Source organism: Archocentrus centrarchus, chromosome 12 (assembly GCF_007364275.1).
Source record: "Archocentrus centrarchus isolate MPI-CPG fArcCen1 chromosome 12, fArcCen1, whole genome shotgun sequence".
In the NCBI taxonomy this organism is placed as follows: domain Eukaryota; kingdom Metazoa; phylum Chordata; class Actinopteri; order Cichliformes; family Cichlidae; genus Archocentrus; species Archocentrus centrarchus.
Window position 1 is genome coordinate 9,933,543 of NC_044357.1, and position 21,048 is coordinate 9,954,590.

General features: G+C 41.8%; 2 protein-coding genes across 5 annotated transcripts; both read right to left on the minus strand.

Moving 5' to 3' along the window:
- Nucleotides 1-1,086: 1,086 nt before the first annotated feature.
- Nucleotides 1,087-12,130, minus strand: atp6v0a2a (ATPase H+ transporting V0 subunit a2a). Of its 3 annotated transcripts, none has more exons than XM_030742683.1 (21): nucleotides 11,879-12,130; nucleotides 11,457-11,649; nucleotides 10,901-10,979; nucleotides 10,606-10,703; nucleotides 9,412-9,549; nucleotides 8,938-9,014; nucleotides 8,719-8,845; nucleotides 8,517-8,599; nucleotides 8,336-8,429; nucleotides 8,054-8,266; nucleotides 7,016-7,166; nucleotides 6,773-6,912; nucleotides 6,530-6,687; nucleotides 6,335-6,425; nucleotides 6,133-6,251; nucleotides 4,404-4,614; nucleotides 4,189-4,308; nucleotides 3,986-4,105; nucleotides 3,259-3,376; nucleotides 2,948-3,119; nucleotides 1,087-1,945 (listed from the first exon to the last, which is right to left on the minus strand). In XM_030742683.1, the coding sequence occupies exons 2-21, from the start codon at nucleotides 11,565-11,567 to the stop codon at nucleotides 1,843-1,845; spliced, it is 2,523 nt and encodes an 840-aa protein (XP_030598543.1). In that variant the 5' UTR covers nucleotides 11,568-11,649; nucleotides 11,879-12,130; the 3' UTR covers nucleotides 1,087-1,842. The 3 variants fall into 3 exon arrangements, with proteins under 3 accessions (XP_030598543.1, XP_030598541.1, XP_030598542.1); XM_030742681.1 differs by having other exon boundaries at nucleotides 8,938-9,035; XM_030742682.1 differs by having other exon boundaries at nucleotides 8,938-9,035; nucleotides 11,781-12,130.
- Nucleotides 12,131-13,842: 1,712 nt separating this feature from the next.
- Nucleotides 13,843-16,617, minus strand: nfkbil1 (nuclear factor of kappa light polypeptide gene enhancer in B-cells inhibitor-like 1). Of its 2 annotated transcripts, none has more exons than XM_030742801.1 (4): nucleotides 16,290-16,617; nucleotides 16,082-16,194; nucleotides 15,079-15,190; nucleotides 13,843-15,000 (listed from the first exon to the last, which is right to left on the minus strand). In XM_030742801.1, the coding sequence occupies exons 1-4, from the start codon at nucleotides 16,561-16,563 to the stop codon at nucleotides 14,411-14,413; spliced, it is 1,089 nt and encodes a 362-aa protein (XP_030598661.1). In that variant the 5' UTR covers nucleotides 16,564-16,617; the 3' UTR covers nucleotides 13,843-14,410. The 2 variants fall into 2 exon arrangements, with proteins under 2 accessions (XP_030598661.1, XP_030598660.1); XM_030742800.1 differs by having other exon boundaries at nucleotides 16,076-16,194.
- Between the last annotated feature and the right edge of the window lie 4,431 nt (nucleotides 16,618-21,048).

Genomic DNA, 21,048 nt, shown 5'->3' on the forward strand with positions numbered 1-21,048 from the left:
GTTTGTTCAGCCTGGAACCTGGGCCTCAGCTGGAAAGACTGTTTCTGTCCAAGACGTTCTGCTTTTCTTTGGTGTAAATAAACTTCTGAACTTTTCCTCAGTCTGTGCCTGAGTCTCCTGCACTAGACTAATAACAACACTTTCATATTTACGCCAAATTCTAACCCTACTATCTGAATGTGACTGCAGAAATCAAGGCTCATCAGACCAGGCAATGCTTTTCCAATCTTCTTTTGTCCACTTTTGGTGAGCCCATGTTAATTGTAGCCTCAGTTTCCTGTTCTTAGATGAGAGGCACCTGGTGTGGTTTTCTGCTGCTGCTGTAGCTGCTGTAGCTGCTGCTTCGAGGTTCAGCATGTACATTCAGAGATGTTGATGAAGATGACCTTCATCAGGCCCTAAATGCAGTGGGTTGCTGTGATGTCACAGATTAGATATTTGTGTTAAAAAGAACAAGTGTTGATATTTATAGCTATTTTTTTGTAGTATGAGCATTTCTTTAGTTTAATATACCACACAGTGACATTTTACATAAGAATACATACATACATGCTTGACTTATTACTGCACATATAGAAAGTATTTCATTAAAAATAAAACTCAGCCTATGGTGGCAGCTAACAGTAAATTTTATATGCTGTGTGGTTTGATAGCCTTAATTTTCATAAGCTGCATTTTACGCTCAGCACAGTCAAGATCTTCTGTTTCCAATAAGCATTACACATTACATGGAAACAACCTATTAATTACTATTATTTCAGATTTTGACTCTCATCAGTCTGTCAACAGTGAAACATTGTGGAAACTGTGGAAATATCACATGTAACAATAATGTGAAGCAGGTTTAGTGTAATCTACTGTCAGTGTAGCAATTCTACATAAACTTTAAACATCTCAAAAACATGTATGCATCCTGGAGCCAGTGAAATCGCAACAAATGCTTTTTTTTTGCTTGCATTTCTTGAAACCTTTATTTAACACATCAAAACAGACAATAATTTAAATAAATACCATGATTAATCATCATTAACAAATGCAATAAGCGGTATCATCAAAGAAAGAAAGACCTAAGGCTTTTTCTTTTTCTGTAGTATTTCAGTATTCTTCTATAGATTATAGGGGAGCTTACATTTAAATAAATGCATTAATAAGTAAATAAGCAAACAGCAAACAATTGATTATTTTCATTTGGCATCATCACAGTCATCAGTGAAAACTTTAAATTTGTACAATCATTTCTGCAAAGTGCTTTCTGACAATATGCCTCACAAAAAAGGAGTTGCGACGGTTGAATCTGTCATTAAATTTACTGCCTAAAAGTTTTTTCTTTCATTTTGAGATTTAAAACAAAAAACCAAAGGCATCCCATCACCAGATATTGTCATCAGAAATAAATCTCTATGGCACTACATCAGGATGCTTGATATGGTTTTTAGACGCTGCTGTAACATTTGAAATCTTACATTGCACTGTATTAACTGTTTAAATACCATGTTGTAAATAATGCAAAACCAGTTTACACAGCACAGTGTCAATTAAATATTTAAATCCACCCAACTGGTGCGATGAGCAGTGCTGAGCAATGTTTCACCTACAAAACCCAAATAACAGAACGAAGACCGTGAACCTCTGTATTCTCAGAGGTTTGCTGGGTACAGTAGTAAGGCAGTCAGCACAGCCGATAACATTTAAAAATCGTCGTGGTGAAAAACGCTGCTACAAGAATGAGTTTCAAATCAATTGTCTTGAAGGTTTGTTTATCACAGTGTGAATTGTTCCAACTTCCAGCAACCTTCCCGACTGTAAAGTCCATTTCCAGTCGTATCCGATACTTCACGGGTTTTAAAGCAAGCCGTCTTGCTCAAAAACGGAGGGCAGGAGGGAGAAGTCGAAGGGCACGAACTTGACGCCGGTCCCGTGGTAGAATTTGTTCTGAAACTCCACCCTGAGATCAAACGGCAAAGCAAGGGAGACCACTTTAACAAAGGCAGACTAAATAACTCAATATTACAATAACTGATGCTCTCATTTAATAGTTAAATAACAGACATGATTGTATCACTTAACTTTATTGCTGCTTTACAGTGAAGATATGTGAGCTTCACATGTTAGTTAATATGTCAACTCTTGGTCACAACCATCAACCAAGTCTCTTATAATGATTTACAAATGAGCAAGAGATTAAATATGTTAGACAATGATTATTTCATAACCGTGTTGATCATAAACTCATCATAAAGCCTACATAATCAGGCTCATTTGAGTTTCCAGCTCAGGAACACAAATAGAATCCAGTGATACCTCTAAGCTGCTCTTACACGTAATATTAAAACTCATTTGAGGAAACAGCCATTTCTGTTAAGAAAAAGTGTTAAGCATTAAATGTTATGTATTTTAAAGGCCCAGTTTTTAGGAATTGGCACCGAAATATAGCTATGCTGTGTATATATAGTCCATGAATGCTGCGGTGTGGGGTGTTGATCACGCTACACAGATTATATGGACCAAAGTACCGGCCAACATATTACACCTGCAGGAGCTGCTTGGCCATGCATGCCATGAAGCTCCTGGTGCACAGTTTTTGTGCTGATGTTAATGCCAGAGGAGGTTTGGAACGCTGCAGTTACTGAGTCAGCAGAGCGTTGATGACTTTTACACACTATGTACCTCAGCACCTGGCCACCCCTTTCTGTAACTTTATGGGTTGCTATGGTTCCTATACGCTTCCACTTTGCAGTAATACCACTTAAATTTGATCGTGGAATATCTAGGAGGGAAGAAGTTTCACAAATTGTCTCGCTGCAACGGTGGCATCCTGTTACAATACCACGTTTGAATTCAGTGAGCTCTTTAGAATGACTCATTCTTTCACGAATGTTTACAAAAATGCACTGCATGGCTATGGGGCTTGTTTTGGCAATTTGACTGTCCGTATAAAAAGCCTCACCAGTGAAGTCGAAGAGCATGGAGGAAAGCTGATAAGCCTTCCATGACAAGCAGGATAGAAACGGTAAGCGTGGCGAAGAGGCCGAACACAGGGACCAAAAACACTACCCCAACTTTTGTGGTGATCCTGAAACCCAGGCGCATCACCATGTCCCACAACACCTCTGACAGCTCTAAAAACAACAAAAACAGCACACAACAGAAGAGACTTACCAAAATGAAGGTCTATCACATGTCAAGAAATGCAAAGTAAGGAGAAACAAAGGAGGGACAGGTAGCACGGGGAACACTGCTTAACCTGACTGCACTTACGGGCATGAGCCAGGCTGAGTGCCCAGAGACGCAGGTAGGACGCAGTGTTGGAAATGCAGCCCAGACAGTACTCTATGGTGTGAATGGCCTGGTGCAGCAGCACATCTGCAAAGTCAAACTGCAAAACAGTTCAGATTATGTATAAAATGTTATTAATGGTAAATGGACTAGTTCTTATATAGCGCTTTTCTACTCAGTATGAGCACTCAAAGCGCTTATACAACCTGTTTGCATTCACCCATGCACTCCCATTCATACAAGCACTTCCATTTTTACGAAGCTAAGTGCTTTTAATTAACTAACATTCACACGCATACATACTCCGACAGAACGGTCGGAGAGCAACTTGGGGTTAAGTATCTTGCCCAAGGATACATTGGCATGTAGCCTAGAGTAGCCAGGATTCGAACCGCTGACCTTCCGATCAGTAGGTGACCTGCTCTACCTACTGAGCTACAGCCAGTTAATAGATTCAAACTGTTAAAAAAGTTCAGATGATCTGTCTCCCCTGTTTTAATGCAGCATGCTGTAATGCTGGTACTGAATTAGCTCCACTGCTGACCCTGTTCTGCTGCTCTACTTTCTCTTTTCTAATATTGAATACAACTCAAAATGCCACAAATACTTGTAGCAATTTCATGGATTAAAAAAAAAAAAAAGACATGCACACACTGAATCACAGTTAAACTGACAGATCGTTTAATGTAAGACGTCATGTTTCTCCGACCTCTTTGGGAAGAGCTTCTCTGCTGGTCACTTCATCAATCCCCTCCTCTTCATCATCATCGTCATAGGATGGTGCTGCGGAACCGTCGTCCTCGCTTACACGCCTCACCCTCTCGTACCCCTGAGGTGTGGCAACAAATACTATTTTTAGGCACTGACAAATGAACCAAGATGACAGTCTGCAGTATTTTGGAGCAGACTTACTCTGCGTCTGCGCAGGCCTTTGCCTCCACGGTACAGCCAATACAAGTACAGAGGTTTCCCTAACAGCAGCACAGGAACTGACAGCATTGCTATCACAACTAGGAAAATTTGTAGGCCGATCTGTGGAAGGAAGGTAGCACCCTTGAGCTCGGGCTTTAAAGAGTATACACCAGAATACACCAGATTCTATTCCAGGTGACGTCATCAACACATACCTGGCCTGGGTATAGAGGAGTGATATCCTTCGCCTGCATGATGAACATGTTGATGAAGTGGATGAGGATGCTGGGCGCCTGGCTGGAGTCACGTGCATCAAACATCAACCACTTGTAAAAAATCATGAAAACCAGGTAGCCAAAGAGACAAAGCAGGAAGAGCAGCTCAGGAAGGAAAAGCAGATAGATGTTGAACTTCTGTCGGAAATGCCTGAAGGAGAAAAAAGGTACAGAATAGCAAAGTAAGGCAGGCAAAGCTTTTGAGTGATAAGACATTAACAGGAAAGCTGTATATGTCACTGTGTCAGGCACACATGCCCTGATGCAATGCAGTAATGCCAAAACTGCTCAATAAAGCATCTGTATTGATGGATTATCGTATTCTAAGGTTTAGTGATATTCTTTGGTTTCTGAGCTGCCACCACTTTAAATCCCAAATCTCAAAAATTTTCATTGGGATGCAAATCCAGCAACTGAGGAGGTGCTGAAGTAAAGGAATTCCAGGTATCATTCCAAGGTCTAGGCTTTAGTTAACTTGGCATGCTTGGGGGCCACTGTCTTCCTGCAGAGTTCTGACCTGGCAGCAGGTCACACCAACACAACTGACTATAAAAAAAAAAAAATCAATCATCACCAAAAACATCCTTTAATTTTGTTTGGCACTCCATTTTCAAACAGTTGCTACCAGTAGCTTGTTTTTTGTGTTTTTATTTACTCAAGCTACCATTCATTAGAGGTTAATGGAAATTTCCAATGTCAACAGAGTCAAAAAGTTAATTTGAGTTTATTTTCATTCAATAGAGCCATTACTTCTGGTTAGTCTATGTAACCTACGGGGCAGGTGTTAATACGTTGCTTATATACATGTGTAAAAGCCAATCACAATACACAGAAAACTGATGTACACTCACTTCACTCAACTGCTTGTAAAATTTTAATCAGCCAATCACATGGCAGCAACAGCATCAGAATGGGAAAGAAAAGTGATTTAAGTGACTTTGAATGTAGCACTTCAGAAACTGCTGATCTGCTGGGATTTTCCCACATGACCATCTCTAGGCTTTACAGAGAACGGTCCAAAAAGGGAAACGATCCAGTTAGCAGTACGTCACTGGCTGAAAATGCCTTGTTGATGCCAGAGAAGAATGGCAGGGACTGCTTTGAGCTGATAGGAAGGCAACAGTAACTAAAATAACCACTTGTGACAACAAGGGTTGAACATCTCTGAATGCCCAACACATTGAACCTTGCAGCAGAAGGGCTTCATCAGCAGAGGACCACAGCGGGTGCCACTCCTGTCAGCTAAGAACTGGAACCAAGCTACAATTCACATAAGCTCTCCAAAACTGGAAAACAGGAGACTGGACAAATGTTGCCTGGTCTCATTTTCTGCTGCAATATTTAGATGGTAGAGTCAGAACTGAAAGCAACATGAAAGCAAGGACCCATCCTGCCTTGTAATAACAGTTCAGGCTGGTGGTGGCGGAGTATTGGTGTGGGGGATATTTTCTTGGCACACCCTTTGGATCCCTTAGTACCAACTAAGCAATATCAAAGCCTGCCTGAGAACTGATTCTGACCATGTCCTAATGAAATACCCGATAAACCTAATAAAATTTCCAGTGAGTGCAAATCTATCATAAACTCTCAAATTCACATTGACTGCCTGTCATTAACTGATGCCCATGTTGTAAGCACATAAGCAAAAACAATTTCTGGAGTCACTTACAAGTGGTTGAAGACACTCAGCACCACTCCGAAGCTCATGTGAATGACCCCGATGACAACGGACATCTTCATCTTATAAGAGTTGAGGAAGGACAGACGGTTCACTGCCAGGTTCCATATCTGATGGAATATTAAAAAGCATCTCAGTGAAAATGGCAGAAGAAAGAGCCAACAGTCTATGACATCTGAGTGCATTTACTCACAGGATCGATGCCGAATGGATACGGCCCATTAAAAACACCACTGACATTAGGGTCTAACGTGAGCAAAGCATTTGTTTGGAGCGTTTTGTTTCTACGGTGTAAAAAAAAAGAAAAAATTAGAAATAAATGAAAGACCTGCAAACAATCAATAAAAATTATGCTTTATAAGTGTGTGCATTTGTACTTATAACTCACGTCCACTGCTGATTTGCGAACATAGCCTTGACACTCCAGCCAGAGCCAAATATATTAAGAGACTTGGAGAAGCAGTCGTTGTAAATGAGCCCGGTGTAGACAGAAAAAAGCCCCATCATCAGGATGATGTAGCGACCGTTGAAGAAAGTAGCCCATATCTGAGAGCAATCCAAATGATATGTTTTAAATGACTTGCGATAATCCAGCTCTGCATTATAGATGATAGTAACAGCTCATACCCACCTCATTACTGGAACGTTTCTTCTTCTGCTTTTTTTCCATCAGCACCATCCACAAGGCAAAAAGGCCCATTACCATCCCGTGGCCGAGGTCACCAAACATCACGGCGAACAGAAATGGGAACGTGATGATGGTGTAGGGAGCTGACAGTGAGGGAAACACGACGAGTGTATTTATTATGAACTTCTGCGAGGCAAACAAAGGGATGCTTTCCTTTTACTCGCAAAACACAGTACGACTTCTTACCTGGGCTTACCTCGCGATAGTCCCCCACCCCATAAGCCTCCACAATGCTCTGAAAACCAGCTGTAAACTTGTTGGACCTTAGCAGGGTAGGCGGAGTGTCAGTGCTTGGGATGCGATTCACAAAGGACGGTACAGTGGCATCACCTTTTCTCTGATGATAACAGACAGCATTTTACAGACCTGCGGCATTGTAAACCTTTCTGGCACTTCATATTATATTCAGATAATCACAAGCGCATTTTTTTTTTGAGGTAAGACAGTTTATATGAAAGCAACCAAATAAGCTGCATAAAGCAGGAGGAATAGCACCAGAATACAAGTGCCTATGGCAGCAAACACCTGGAAAAACACGACAGCTGAAAAAAATATGAAACTGGTCACACCGGGAGTCATCCAAAAGGCCAGCAATGAGAGACAATGAGAATTAAAATCAGACCTACAGTTTGCTACAATGATGGATACTCACTGCAAACTGTATTCTTGCTTCCATATATGTAATATTGATGTTTGAAAGCCTGCTCTGGTGGCTAAATTGCAACTCAGTAAATACAAATAAGCTTAAAATAGATTAAAGTGAATAAGACTTAATATTTTGTTGCAAACCCCTTTGCTTATTGTGAATAAAATACGGGTTCATCAGATTTGCTAATCATTGCATTCTGCTTTTATTTACATGTTGTACAGCATCCCAACTTTTTGGAATTGGGGTATCAAAAGTATATCAAAAGTTAATAAAGGCTACCTGTGACCTTAAAATACTACAGGAGTCAAATGGAACCAGGATAAATTTAAAGACACATGTAGCTGTTTCATTGTTTGAACACTAACAATAGAATAAAGAAAACTGATTCAAAATACAGCCACCAAAACACTGTAAGGACATGGAGTCCAGTTACAAACTATGATTCAGATTTCTAACTTATAATGTTGTGTTTAAATGTTACCCATAAGGGAAAACTGGGGGAAAAAAAAAATCTTAATTTTGTTTGAATAACAGCAATAAATGTTCAACTTTTAAGCTCAGTACATTATACTCACCGAGCCTTCTTCTAACGCCCCCCTCAGGTTTGCGAGGTCAGCGACAGGACACCAAACCTCGGCAATCAGACACTTGTTGGTGACGTCAAAGCTGCAGAGGTTGAGGATATGATAGATGGCCTTCATCTTTTTCACCTGCACCACCCAGGTATACACCGACTCTGAGGCCTTCTGCAAAACCTGCCTCAGGTAGTCCTCGGTGCGATGAAGCACCTGCAGGAAACAGCAGTTACTACAAGCTCACTTTGAATTTGCGTTGATAACAAAGGCCTTCGGTCCTACATTGTTAAGGTCTTGGATGCGTGTCCTTAAGCTGTCCAACACATCAGCTCGCTCCTCATCATTCTCTGGGTGTGGATAAAGGTGGCAGTGGTAACTGAGGGAAACAAAAACAAATCTCTAGGCTGATAATGATGGCGAATGTATTAAGTATTAAAAATAGGTAAAGCGGTGTAATTCTTACCAATCGCAGATTTTTTGCACTTTCTGTCCAATTTGGTCTCCCCAGAAAGAGATGAGAAACACAACACTTTTGCTGATCTCACCCTGAAACAGCACAGTTCACACACGTTATTACTACAGTACTCATCCGTAGCTGATGCCTATGAGGCATGTCGCTTAACTCCACTGGATTTACTCACAGCACTAAACTCGGTTTGACTTACAGTGTCAAGATCTGTGAGGTTCTCGTCCACTTCTGCGTAGCTGAGGATGGTGTAACCCTTACACACTCTCCACAACATCCTTTCGAAGGCCTCAACCTTGACCCGCTGAATTAGACCGGAAACAAACCTACACCCAGGAGACGTCAGGTTTTATTTTTATGTGGAAGCACTTTATGACATCTGATAAAGAAGCTGTAAATTATTTATAATGGCGCTCACCCGAGCTTGGCTCCGAGCCTTTGCATGCCAGTGGATCCAGTGACCGAGTCCGTCTCCATAGTGGGGAACTCTTCATACTGGGGACCAAGAGCCTCATGCTAATTATAAAAAGGAACATGTTTCATTTATGACAGCTTCCATCGACCACTCCTCGCATATGTCTAGCACATAAAAGCTGATGTAATGTTCACACGCTGGACTGTAATGTTTACTCTCACAGCTGCCTGTCTCACAACCCCGGATGAGTCAGGTGGTGTTGGTAACAGCTGCACTGTGACCGTGTTATTAATTAAAGTCAGCATTAGTTCCAGCTCTGTCACTGAGGGAAATAAAACATGTCAGCGACAAGAAAACAAGATGCTGCCGGGGAGGTGAGGGGAGGCATCACAGCGAAGGAGCAAACAGACCGGGACTGGGAAAGGCAGTGCGTGACACTGATGTAGGAAACGAGCACGGAGACAGAAACACACTCACTCTGGAGCGGCTGTGTATGAAGGTCCGTGTGATCTTCAGCATGTGTGTGTATTCGGTGAGCTCGAGGAGGTTCCTCTGAAGCTTCTCTTTGTTCTTCGCCACCTCGCTCAGCTCCATCTCCAGCCTCTGAAGCTGCTCCTGAACATCAGAATGAACATGAGCTTAAAGGGACAGTTCACGCCAAAAATCTAAATCACACAGTTACTCCCAAAAAAATCAAAAATAAATAAATAAATCCACAAACTTTATTCTGAGCAGTTTATTTTTAATTTTCTCTCTAACAAACTACGCCTGGCAACCATGTCACCGTGCAGAAGGAAGCATCCATCTAGCAGCGACAAGAGGCTCGTGCTTGTAACTGTGAGAAAGAGTGACCCATATTTGACTGTCTGTCATTATAGACAATCCTGGCCTGCTGTTGAGTTAGAAGGCTTCAAGTAATGGCTACATGCCTTGAGTGCATTTTAGTAGAAAGAAAGTAGTTACACCATGAAACGGCTCACAACAAGGTTTGTGGATTTTTGAGTAACCAGGTCATGGTTAGAGTTTTTTTTTTTTTTAAATTGTGACACTTTGTGCACCGCAAAGCTAATGCTATCTACTTTAATATATCTCTATCTATCTATCTATCTATCTATCTATCTATCTATCTATCTATCTATCTATCTATCTATCTATCTATCTATCTATCTATCTATCTATCTATCTATCTATCTATCTATCTATAAATTTCATTATATGTTTTCATTATATGTTTACATATATATGACAATAAAGTCTTCTTGATATATATATATATATATATATATATATATATATATATATATATATATATATATATGTGTGTGTGTGTGTGTGTGTGTGTTCCAGTGTAATTAATTCATTATAGTTTTCAATCATTTCTATATAATAAAAGGAAAGGAGTTCCGGCTCCTCTCCATCAATTGAGCCATTGTCATCATGACCTCAAGCCTCCTGCCACAGTAAATTTCATATTCTCAGTCTGTTAGCCATGGTTCGCTGCAAAACATCACAATGTAGTGTTTAGAAGTGGAAAATTACAATAAAATCAAAGCCTGTAGGAAATCTTTTTACCGCACATGTAAATGCATTTGAAGGTTACTTTCTCGATATCACCAAACAGGGTATTAAAATGAATGTAAATTCTCCATCAACCCCACTTTGCATACTTACCATAATCTCCAGGACCTGTCTGGGGGGAGGAGCAAGAGGACTCTCATCCTCCTCTGGAATGGCTATTTTAGCCTTCTGGATCTCCCTCAGAAGGTAGCCTGGGCACACAAATTGCAGATTGTTTGTTTTTCATATTAATTACTACTTAAGGATCAGAACAAGCAGTGAAGCCTAAATCTCTGTGGGCAAACTTGTACAAAGCACAGTCAACCATGACTTTCTAACTACCAGAGTAATTAATTGTGCAGGTGTATGCTCAGTATGTACACGCATCCCAGGTGCCCTCTCTTCTTACCCAGAATTCTCTCCATCTCCTCACATCTCTTGATTTCGCTGACGAAGCGCCGCTGGAATGAGCTGACACTCGGGTTGAGCTGAAACAAGAGGAGCATTACAAGTCAGATTGATGCAAGTTATTGCATCATGCACAATAACATATTAAGGTTCACTATGGTGATGTTTTAATAGTATCTGAATGATTGTAATATTGTTATTGTATCCTTCTCTTTGCAAGCCAGGAATAATCACTGTGGATAGATAGATAGATAGATAGATAGATAGATAGATAGATAGATAGATAGATAGATAGATAGATAGATAGATAGATAGATAGATAGATAGATAGATAGATAGATAGATAGATAGATAGATAGATAGATAGATAGATAGATAGATAGATAGATAGATAGATAGATAGATAGATGCTTCATCTTGCTCCCTTCCCTTAAACATGCATGCATAATCAGAAAGAAAATGAGAGGCATGGTCAAATCAGTTTAGAAAATACAAATACTCTTTAAACAGGTGACCGAGTTCTTCCGTTCACACACTGGAGTTTTTTCTCTACTTACATCTCGGAACTCGACCAGCCCCAGCTCCCCGAGCTCACTAATGCAGTCATATTCAGAGCCGGACTGCAGAAACAATTGCGCCAAGCACATCTCCTCACTCCTGAACACCATCTTTATCTGCCACACAGACAGATCTCCTCCGCCGCCTCGTAATCTCCCCGTAGCCTACGGAACCCGGACAACGAGCCTTTTGCTACAAACGAAAACAGGACATCACAACAAATCAGCGAAATGAACCATCAGCCAATTAACTTGCCCCTAGGATTAATTTATTTATCCATATTAACAATGACGATTTTCACAAGGGGGGAATTGTCCTCATACTGGATGCGAGTGTCGCGCCGGTTTGCTTTTCTGCAGGGTCGCCGGGTATCTATTGAATAAAGAGCAGTAAAACAAAGGGAGAAACCCCCCTGATGCACCTTTTGCGCGGAGCGATCGCGGAGGAGAAAGGCGTCATCCTGAGGAATCTTTACCGTGGACACCTGTCGTCATTACAGCGCAAAAAAACGGCAACGACACAACACTGGGCGGATAGAAACGAGCAGTAGGCAAGCTAGAGGATAAATTATCAACCCGCCATGCAGCAAAAACGGGGCTAAAGGCGGCCTCGGCGGTTAAAAATAAGCCACAGTCAGAAATAGGCTACGGCCTTTATTCGCGCTACGTCGCCCGGCAATTGACACAGATTGCGTCCCCGGGTTGCCAGAAACGGGCGCATCCTCTGAAATAATCCGTATTTTATCAACGTACCCCCCATAAAAGAAGTTGCCTCAGAGGTCAGATCTGATCGATAGCAGTCCAAGTACAAATACACCGCAATGGTTGTTATATTCATTTACCATATTCAAGATCCAAGATTCACGACACGTTATTAACATTATGCAAGCATAACGAAATTAAGGCGCACGGAGGTCTCCAGCTAATCTGAATATTGTTTAGTTTTAACACAATGAAGCGCACTAATGAGTTCAAAAATTCAAACAAAAGGACGATAAAATGAGCACGCTGGAGGCTGCCGAGCCAAAACAGCTATAACAAAAATACAACAAAATCCCTTCTTATCATTCAATATAATTTTGTCAGCATTAATGATAAAAAAAAAATACTTTATTTACATTTTAACCCCTCTTGAAGCAAAATGAGCCACATAAATTTAAGACATAAACAAATCCCTTCACTCTTTGTCTCCTTAAAAAAAAAAGGGGGGGGGGGTAGCTCACAAACCTGGCAACCAACGCATCATCTTATTCGGTTCCATCGCTGAAAGCCGACCGACCATCTGCCCGTCTTTGTGTGTGAAAAACCTTCATTCGGTTTGTTTTGAGGGCGTTGCGCTAATTTAAGGTTTCTAAAATAGAGTTTTAGTTCTGGTAACTTATTACAGCGGATTTGAATGCAGCCAATCACCTGCAGACGGCGCGTCATCGATGAGGTTCTCACAACATGACTCGACACTAATGTTACCTGAGTGATGTTTATTTTTTTTAAAGAGCAAGAAAGTCATATGAGGAGTTTTAATCTCGCAGGACTCACACATCAGTTTTGTTCTTCAAATCAGTTACAGTTACATGGCTTTCTTCTGGCCCCTACACACTCTCATACATGAGGAGCACTTTGGGCTTCACTTCTAAGGCAGAGAAGCCCGTTTTCCAAACAGATAGCTGTCAGATAGGAAGAAGAAAGGTGCTTTCTGCTGCTCCCTTGTTTCCCAAGGGGTCGCCACAGTGACTGTCAGATACGGTTCATCTGCTGTAGATGGTTTTTAGGCCTGCCACTTCTTTTGTCGTCCACTTGTACAATTCCCTCAGATTTTCTTGAGGACACACTGCACATGCCCTGCTGATAGGTCTTTGGGAATCACCTTGTTGGTGAAAAATACTATTTTATGCCTGTCAAAATTTATCTTTGACATTTTTCACAGATTCAGTTAAAGAAATTGAAACAAATGATGTACTTTTGCCTAAAGATACAATTTAAAATTGGCTCAATGTCCATCGAAAAACCTAAAAGCATTTCAGAAAGCCTGGAGAACTACAGCACACGACCACTTTAAAAATGGCAAGAAAGTCTGACTCCATGGAAGCAAAATATGAAGAAATTAGGGGTGACTCAAGACTTTTGCACAGTATTGTATATTTGTAGATATAAGCATCATCAGTACAGTTATTTTCTAATGATAGTTATTGTCCCCAAAAAGGAAAGCCTGCATTTAGTGCTCTCCCAGCTTGTGCAATGTGGGTATAATAACAGCCCATTTATGAAAAGGAAAAGAAAGAAAGTGCTGCATGTGCTCTTCAGAGCGAGGCAGAAACACAATGAACAAGACCCAGGAAAACTTCTGAGACACTTTGTCTTATGGTAAATCAATATATTATGTTTATTCTTTGAGGAAATGGGCAGAAAAAAAAAAAAACCAACATGTCATGACTGTGCAACCTTTGAACTCCTCAAAAGCTTATGTAGAGATGTCTCCTGGACACTCCTGATCGCTCATTTTATTTATGAAACAAGGTCCAAATTTTCCATCTTCTTTTTCTTTTCCATCAGCACGACACTGTGATATCCCATATGGAAAAAAAAAACCCATAATATTTACACCATTCAAGCATAATTCTTATAATTATGTTGCATGGAAAACTGTGAAAAGGGGTCACTTAGTCTAACAGTACATATAAAATATACAAATTTACTGTGATTCTTTTAAAATTTCTTTTCCATATGAGATTTTTTCATCAGTCAATACATATGACTGCAACTTCTGATCATTTATAAATGCAGGATATGAATTGAGTGCAGTTTTGCTTGTATTCAGAAGAGTTAATTCACATGCAAGCTAAAAGCTGCTGCTTGCACCCTCCGTTTGGTAGTGTTAGTACAGGCGACGGTGAGTCTTTTCACACAAGATTTCCAGAAGAGCACATATAATATCTGACGTGTTCATGCTGTGATTTTCAAGTCCTCAGACTCTGAGCCAATCTGTTGAGCTCCTGTGACAGAGCTGTGACCGTATCCAGGATCCGCTGTTTGTCTTTCTCCACCAACCGAGCTTCACATCTCTGAGCGAATTTATCCGGATGCCACAGCGCTTGCTGCTTCCGAAGGGCTTTACGAAACGTGGGCACGTCCTTTCGGTCCACACCGTGCAGCATTACCTCTATCATCTCCTGGACCGTACCTCTCGGAGTCGGCCAGGGGATGTCACTGAAGCTCAGCTTCGTGCTATCTGCCGAGGAGCCACCCTGAAAGGTAGCCGCGCACCTCTCATCGTAGCGCCGCTTCTTGCCACATCGAGTCTCCTCCTCTTTACGAGCTGCTCGAGCCAGATATTCCTCGTGCTCCTTCTGCAGCCTCTTATGCAGCTCCTTGCGGCTTCGCTCTTCGTCTTCTTTTTCTTGTTTAGTTTTGCTTCTTTTCCACCCAGAAGATGACGCTGCAAGTCTCTGGGCCTCTGCGTGTTTTTTATCATAGTATTCCTTCCGGATGCGATCCGCCCAGTCCCCAAAGTCTTCCTCGTCATCATCAACGGGAAGAAAATCATCAGCTGTGAAACAAATACAGCAGCGTTATCATCAAGCAGAGAGAGTCAAACTCAAATTCATCAGTGAAGTTTAGAATTTACCATCATATACTCCAAAGGTTTCACAGAATTCATCATCGCATTCATCAAACAGTTTCTCCAGCCATTCCTTCTCAGGGTCTGCTTCACGTGGACAGCCTACGTTTTCTGTAGCCTGCGATAAATATCAGGAAATTGTGCATAAGTATCATAGAAGAGGCATGAAAATCAATTTCAGATGGAGAAATCTACACAGCAAACACAAAGCTCAGTTTCTTGCAACCAAATTCACCTGTAATGAGCTCTGGCTGTGCTGAGACTGGAAGCCTCACACACTCTCACTGTGTGTTTCTGTAAATCTAATCTTACCTAATGTTACATGAAAGTTGTAGCTTTGAACTATTATGGAAATCCTCTGTGGTTATTCTCTTTCCCTCCTGTCTGGCAGCTCCACCTTCAACATCCTTTGTCCAATTTATCTTAGCATCTTCAGTTCTGCCTTCTGTCTTTTTGTCAGTGCCACTATCTCCAAGCCACACATCATAGCAGGTCTCACTACCATCTCGTAAACCTTCTGTTTTAGACTTGCTGCTGTCCTTCTGTCACAAATCATCTGATGCTCATAGTCACCCACTCCACCCTGCCTGCACTCTCTTCTTCACCTCTCCTGTGCACCGTATGTTGCTTTAGATGGTTGAATCCAGGTGTTTAAACTCCTCCACCTTCATGTCCTCTCCTCCTTGTAGCTACACCTTTCGACCTGCCTCCCTCTCATTCACACACCTCTTGTTTCTGCTTCCTCTTCTCTCCAGAGCACACCTCCACCTCTCCAGGCTCTCTTTCACCTGCTCGCTACTCTCACTACAGATCAGTGTAGTCTGCAAACATCATAATCTACAGAGACATCACCCCTGCCTTCCTTTAATGCCAGCTCAGTACATTAGTAAAAATACCCCCAAACCACACTCTTTGTCCCACGTTTAGTTTGTTGGGATCTGATTGCAGTTAATGGACTCAAAGATGCAGTGATAGACAATTTTCAGTCAGAGCTTCTCCCCACTTTTACCCCTGGCAGTTTCATCCAGTTCAGAAGATCTTGCGGTGTGACTCCGGCTCTATTTGAGGCGTTTAAAGCTTCAGGGCAGCGCTTTCTCAGAGGCACCACCAGGTCATCATACGCTGAAAGAAACCCCAAAACACGAACTTAAAAATCAATAGCGAATAAGGGTTCTTATTTAATGAATTTTTATAAAAATTCTCCAGCTTCTCCTCACTTGTTTTCCCGTGTTTCAGAGCCCTGTTGGCCGCGACGTGAAGCGCCGTGTCTCCTCTGTGGTCCCTCTGGAGAACATCGGCTCCGTGTTTCAGCAGCAGCCGTAGCACAGCGTCGTCCCCCAGGCAGCAGGCCAGGTGCAGCGGGCTCCTCTGTCTCTTACCCTGGGAAAAGTTCACATCCACGTCCGGGTGTTTCCGTAGGTATGACTTCAGTTTCATCAAACTGCCCTCCTCCACGTACTTCCACACCCGCGTCTGTTTGCGGGACACCATACTTAGCACAACCAAACGACGAGGCTAACCTGGATTAGCTTCTGCTAACAAACCTCGGTCCGTCTTCTTAATAGGTCCGAAGTTAGCAAGCGCACGGACAAAAGTTCCGGGGACAGAATGTGTCCGGTGTTACCACAAGGTGTCAGCATTAACTGACACTGCTGCTGTGAGGATCAGGTCCCAACAGCCTAAATGTGGGGCAAAGAGGGCGTCTGTCTGGGGCAATAGATAATGTAGCGGACACATTGATCTTATAAATAAACTGTGCAGATATAAAGGAAGACAGATATACTGCGTTTTATTTCAGTGCAGTTTTTCCAGCTTCCTCACGATGCAAATATAATGAGCACTGTTTCTGTTTTTCTATCAGGTGCTAGTCTGTCTGCCACAATCATCTGTGGGTTTCAGCAGGTCTCTTTTTAAGCCGCATGTTTCTTGAGAGACTCACAACTGTCATGCATGACACATGACTAGGTCACCTTAATCGCTGCCTTTCTAATGATAGAAAAACAAATCTCAGGGCTCACTTTCAGGAATCACATGCCATCTTATATCAGAATGAATTAAAGTGCCACTCAGTATTCATCCTCGCTCTCTTTGGGTTTCTGTACCTCAGCCTGCTTTCATCATGCCTCCTGCCCGGAGGTACAACACTCTGATGAGAGCTTTGTCATATGACCTTGCACATTGCTTCAAAGTTTGATTTAATGTCCATAACTATGACTAAACCTGGAGCAGAGAAATGACTGTTACAGCTGCCTGAAAGCTGCACGACTGCATCTCACTGTAGAACAGGACCTGAAGAATGAACAAAGATTCTCTATTCAAAAGCACCACTTCAGTTTGTCAGCTGCCGACAGGATTACAGGGAATTTGTTTTGCTGAGAGACTATACTGTAAAAAACAAAAAAAAAAATGCAGGATTTAAGATAAGATAAGATAAAACTTTAATGATCCTACGCTGGGGAAATTTGCACATTACAGCAGCTCAGTACAGAGGAAAAATGAAAAGGATGAGTAAGAACAAATAACTAAACTAAAACTAAAATAGAATAGAATAAAATAAAATAAAATAAAATAGCAAAAAAACTACACACATATACATAAGCACTATATACATAAAATATATATATCAATGTCAATACACACATTTACATATACACCCACATCAAAACACTATATACAGATATCAAAAATATTATATACATTTGTAGCCAGTAAGGTACATAGCATACACGGTATGCATTATATGGGTGAGTGTAATAAATAAAATGTATCTGGACTGTATGGATAAAGTGATGGCAGAGGAGGTAAAGTTTCCAAGTGACTCAAGACATAATGATGCGTTATACAGTCTAACTGCTGTTGGGATGAATGACCTGTGAAAGCGCTGCTTTCTGCAGCGAGGATGTTTCAGTCTCTGACTGAAGGAGCTGCACAGCTCACCCACGGTCTCATGAAGAGGGTGATGGGGGTTGTTCATGATGGATGTCAGCTTTGCTAACATCCTCCTCTCACCCACCGCTGCTGTAGGGGGTGGCTTCCTCCTGAAGTCTATAATCATCTCCTTCGTCTTGCTGGCGTTGATTTGCAGTGCGTTGTTCTCACACCAGGCGACAAAGTCACTGATGACCCCCCCTGTATTCCTGGTCGTTCCCATCTGATACACATCCGATGATGGCCGTATCATCTGAGAACTTCTGTAGGTGGCAATGGTCTGAATTGTACCTGAAGTCTGAGGTGTACAGACTGAACAGAAAGGGTGAGAGGACCCTGCCCTGTGGCGCCCCCGTGCTGCAGACTACTACATCAGACACACAGTCATGGCCCCTCACATACTGTGGTCTGTTGGTGAGGTAGTTGATGGTCCATGCCGTTAGCTGACTGTCCACTCCGGCTCCCTCCATCTTTCCTCTCAACAGTGCAGGCTGGATGGTGTTGAAAGCACTGGAGAAGTCAAAGAACATGACCCTCACAGTGTTCCCCGCCTGCTCTAGAATTTACACAACTCATTAAATGAAGTTCACAAGAAGCAAAATATCATACTAGAAGACTTCCCATGATGCATTGTTGAAGGAAAGTGAAATTTCCTCTGTTTCACTGAATGCATATTAAATTATTATTTTATATTCCAATAATGAAAGCATTATTAGACACTAATAGCAGCCTCACAGGCTGGCTTCATACTGACTCTTACACGAAGTGTCTTCACAGGCAGTGAACTGAAGTAACAATGCAAAAAGAAAGCAAATATATGTGTAACAATCATTCTTAAAACTCATATTTCATTCAGTCTAATATCTTAAGTTGATTTATCGAATCCATTTAGTCACAATCTTTCCAGAAGCAAGTATCTGCAAGAGGAAATGCCCGTGGGCACTTATTTGAGCACTAATTTTGACGCATTACCTGAATTAACTTTAATTTCACTGGTCACCATTCATCCAAGGTTGATGCAGTTTGATTCTAGTCCACTGTGAGCAGTGTGATATAATTTGAAACAAGTGGAGATACACAGGCCCTTTATGCTCATATCTGTCTCTTATCACGGAGGGAGCTCTCATAGCCAAGCTCACCTTGCCCAGGTGTAGCTCACGCAGCTCCCGAGTTAGCACCTGCAGAACAAAGCACGTGAAAAAAACCCAGAGACACCCGGTGCCTTGGTTTTGTCACAACTTTATACAAATTTGAATGTAGTTGTGACTATTGTGCAAATGTAACATTGCTAAAATTTTAGCTGTAGACTGCAGCTTGAGAAAGATTCCTTTTTTAACAGCTCCACTTTGAAGTGTATTATTGTAAAGTCACAAGTCCCTCTTTACTCAAAAAAATGTGTCTCTCTTATTCTTATTTCCTTTAAGCCCCCAGTCACATAGGCCTGGGACCCTTGAAAACCACTGGTTGTACGCCCTGACATTAATCACCTGGCGGATAAAAATTAGAATTTTGGGGGCTGCTGACTGGTCTTTAGGTTTATGTAACTTGGGCTTTGCTGTGCAAAATGATGCACATGCAGAGTTTGACCCAAAAATTCTTCTGAAGGGAGACAGTTTCTCTGCACTCAACTTAAATTTGAGTTCAACAAGAACATTTGAAAGAAGGATTTTTATGTCCAATACAAAAACATCACATGGAAACCTGCTTTAAAAACACATAAGAATCACACTAAAAGATATTACTCAATGCAGAGTATTTTTTTAAGCCTTTAAACATGTCTGGACTGGAAACCATATCTACAAATACCACTCACCAAAGCTTAAGCCTTAGTTTAACCTTAAACCAAGTTTTTAACCTAAAATCTAATGGTTTACAATTAGAGGATTTGTTTTTTTTGTCTCCAAAAGGAAGCAGGGTCCCATCAGTGTGACTGTGGAAACACAAACCTGTTTGTGTAAACAGATTTACGTCCCCAAAAGCATGTAAAACGAGCCCTAACACACACATGCACAAACACGCTGTGTGTGGCAGTGGATTGTTGTGACAGAGTCCTTCTACTGTGTGTGTGCAACAACATACGACAGCTGGAAACTCACTTTTTTTTTTTTTTACCTCTACAGATGAATTTGTTGGAGGATTAAAGGTTTGTGACCTTCACCTCACTCACTAATAAAATAAATTGAAGCTGTAGCATGTCGACTCTCTGAATGTTGCTCTGATGTAATTTCTTTTTAGTTTTGATGCTCGTCAGCTTTTACCTGCAGTGCTTGTAATGCTTAAGTCGGTGCAGCTGAGCCTCTGAACTGGCTCAGTCCTGCGCTGCGAGTGACAGTGCCTCTATTTAGGCCCGAGAGAGGGAAGGATGCACAATGAAGAGGATAGATGGGAGAATGAAGGGACACTTTGTGCTCAGTGAAGAGGATGATCTTCTCTAAGACTCACACAACCCGAGATCCGGAGTCACCCAAAGCTTGGGCACTTCCGCTCTTTCGGAAACGACGTGTCTCCACTAGCGATGGCTGTCTTGTGTGAATGCTTTTGAAATCTCTGCCATCGCAGGAGAGACAGTGAAGACGGATGCATTAGATTTGCCCTTTTACATGTTTTGAGTCCCACATCTGCCACTTATTACATTGTAAAGTCTTATATGCAGAAGGTAACTTTTCACGTCATTTGGGTGTTTCCTTAAAAAACAGGAGTGTGTGAAGCAGGCAGGCCCCAGGTGGAGCATGCAGATCTTGCACAGGGCGCGAAATACAGGGAGATGCTTCTGAATGACAGGATATCCCAGAGCAGGAACCCCTACCTTGCCCACCCTCCCTTTACTTTTCCTGTAAGGCCTGTGGACTTCTATCCTGTCCATGGGGTCTGTGAATCTCTCGGGACAGTGCAGGGAGGAAGGTCAGGAAGCTGAGGGTCTTCCAAGACTCTCTAGGGGTCAGCATCTCATCCTACCACGACATGACAAGACCAGGCTCAAGGTCCGGTGTACTGGTGAGCCTGCTAAACTGCTATTGTTAGGCTCAAGGAGAAATGAGTGCACACTTC

What these genes read in the sequence shown, in the direction of transcription:
- atp6v0a2a (XM_030742681.1), bottom strand. Translation starts at nt 11,567, where the DNA reads ATGGTGTTCAGGAGTGAGGAGATGTGCTTGGCGCAATTGTTTCTGCAG. An exon ending in GTGCAAAAAATCTGCGATTG is followed by an intron (nt 8,430 to 8,516) that starts GTAAGAATTACA and finishes TGTTTCCCTCAG; the next exon opens with TTACCACTGCCACCTTTATC. An exon ending in CTGAGTGTCTTCAACCACTT is followed by an intron (nt 4,615 to 6,132) that starts GTAAGTGACTCC and finishes TTTCTCCTTCAG; the next exon opens with GCATTTCCGACAGAAGTTCA.
- nfkbil1 (XM_030742800.1), bottom strand. Translation starts at nt 16,563, where the DNA reads ATGGTGTCCCGCAAACAGACGCGGGTGTGGAAGTACGTGGAGGAGGGC. An exon ending in TCTGAAACACGGGAAAACAA is followed by an intron (nt 16,195 to 16,289) that starts GTGAGGAGAAGC and finishes GGTTTCTTTCAG; the next exon opens with CGTATGATGACCTGGTGGTG. An exon ending in TGAAACTGCCAGGGGTAAAA is followed by an intron (nt 15,191 to 16,075) that starts GTGGGGAGAAGC and finishes TATTTATCGCAG; the next exon opens with GCTACAGAAAACGTAGGCTG.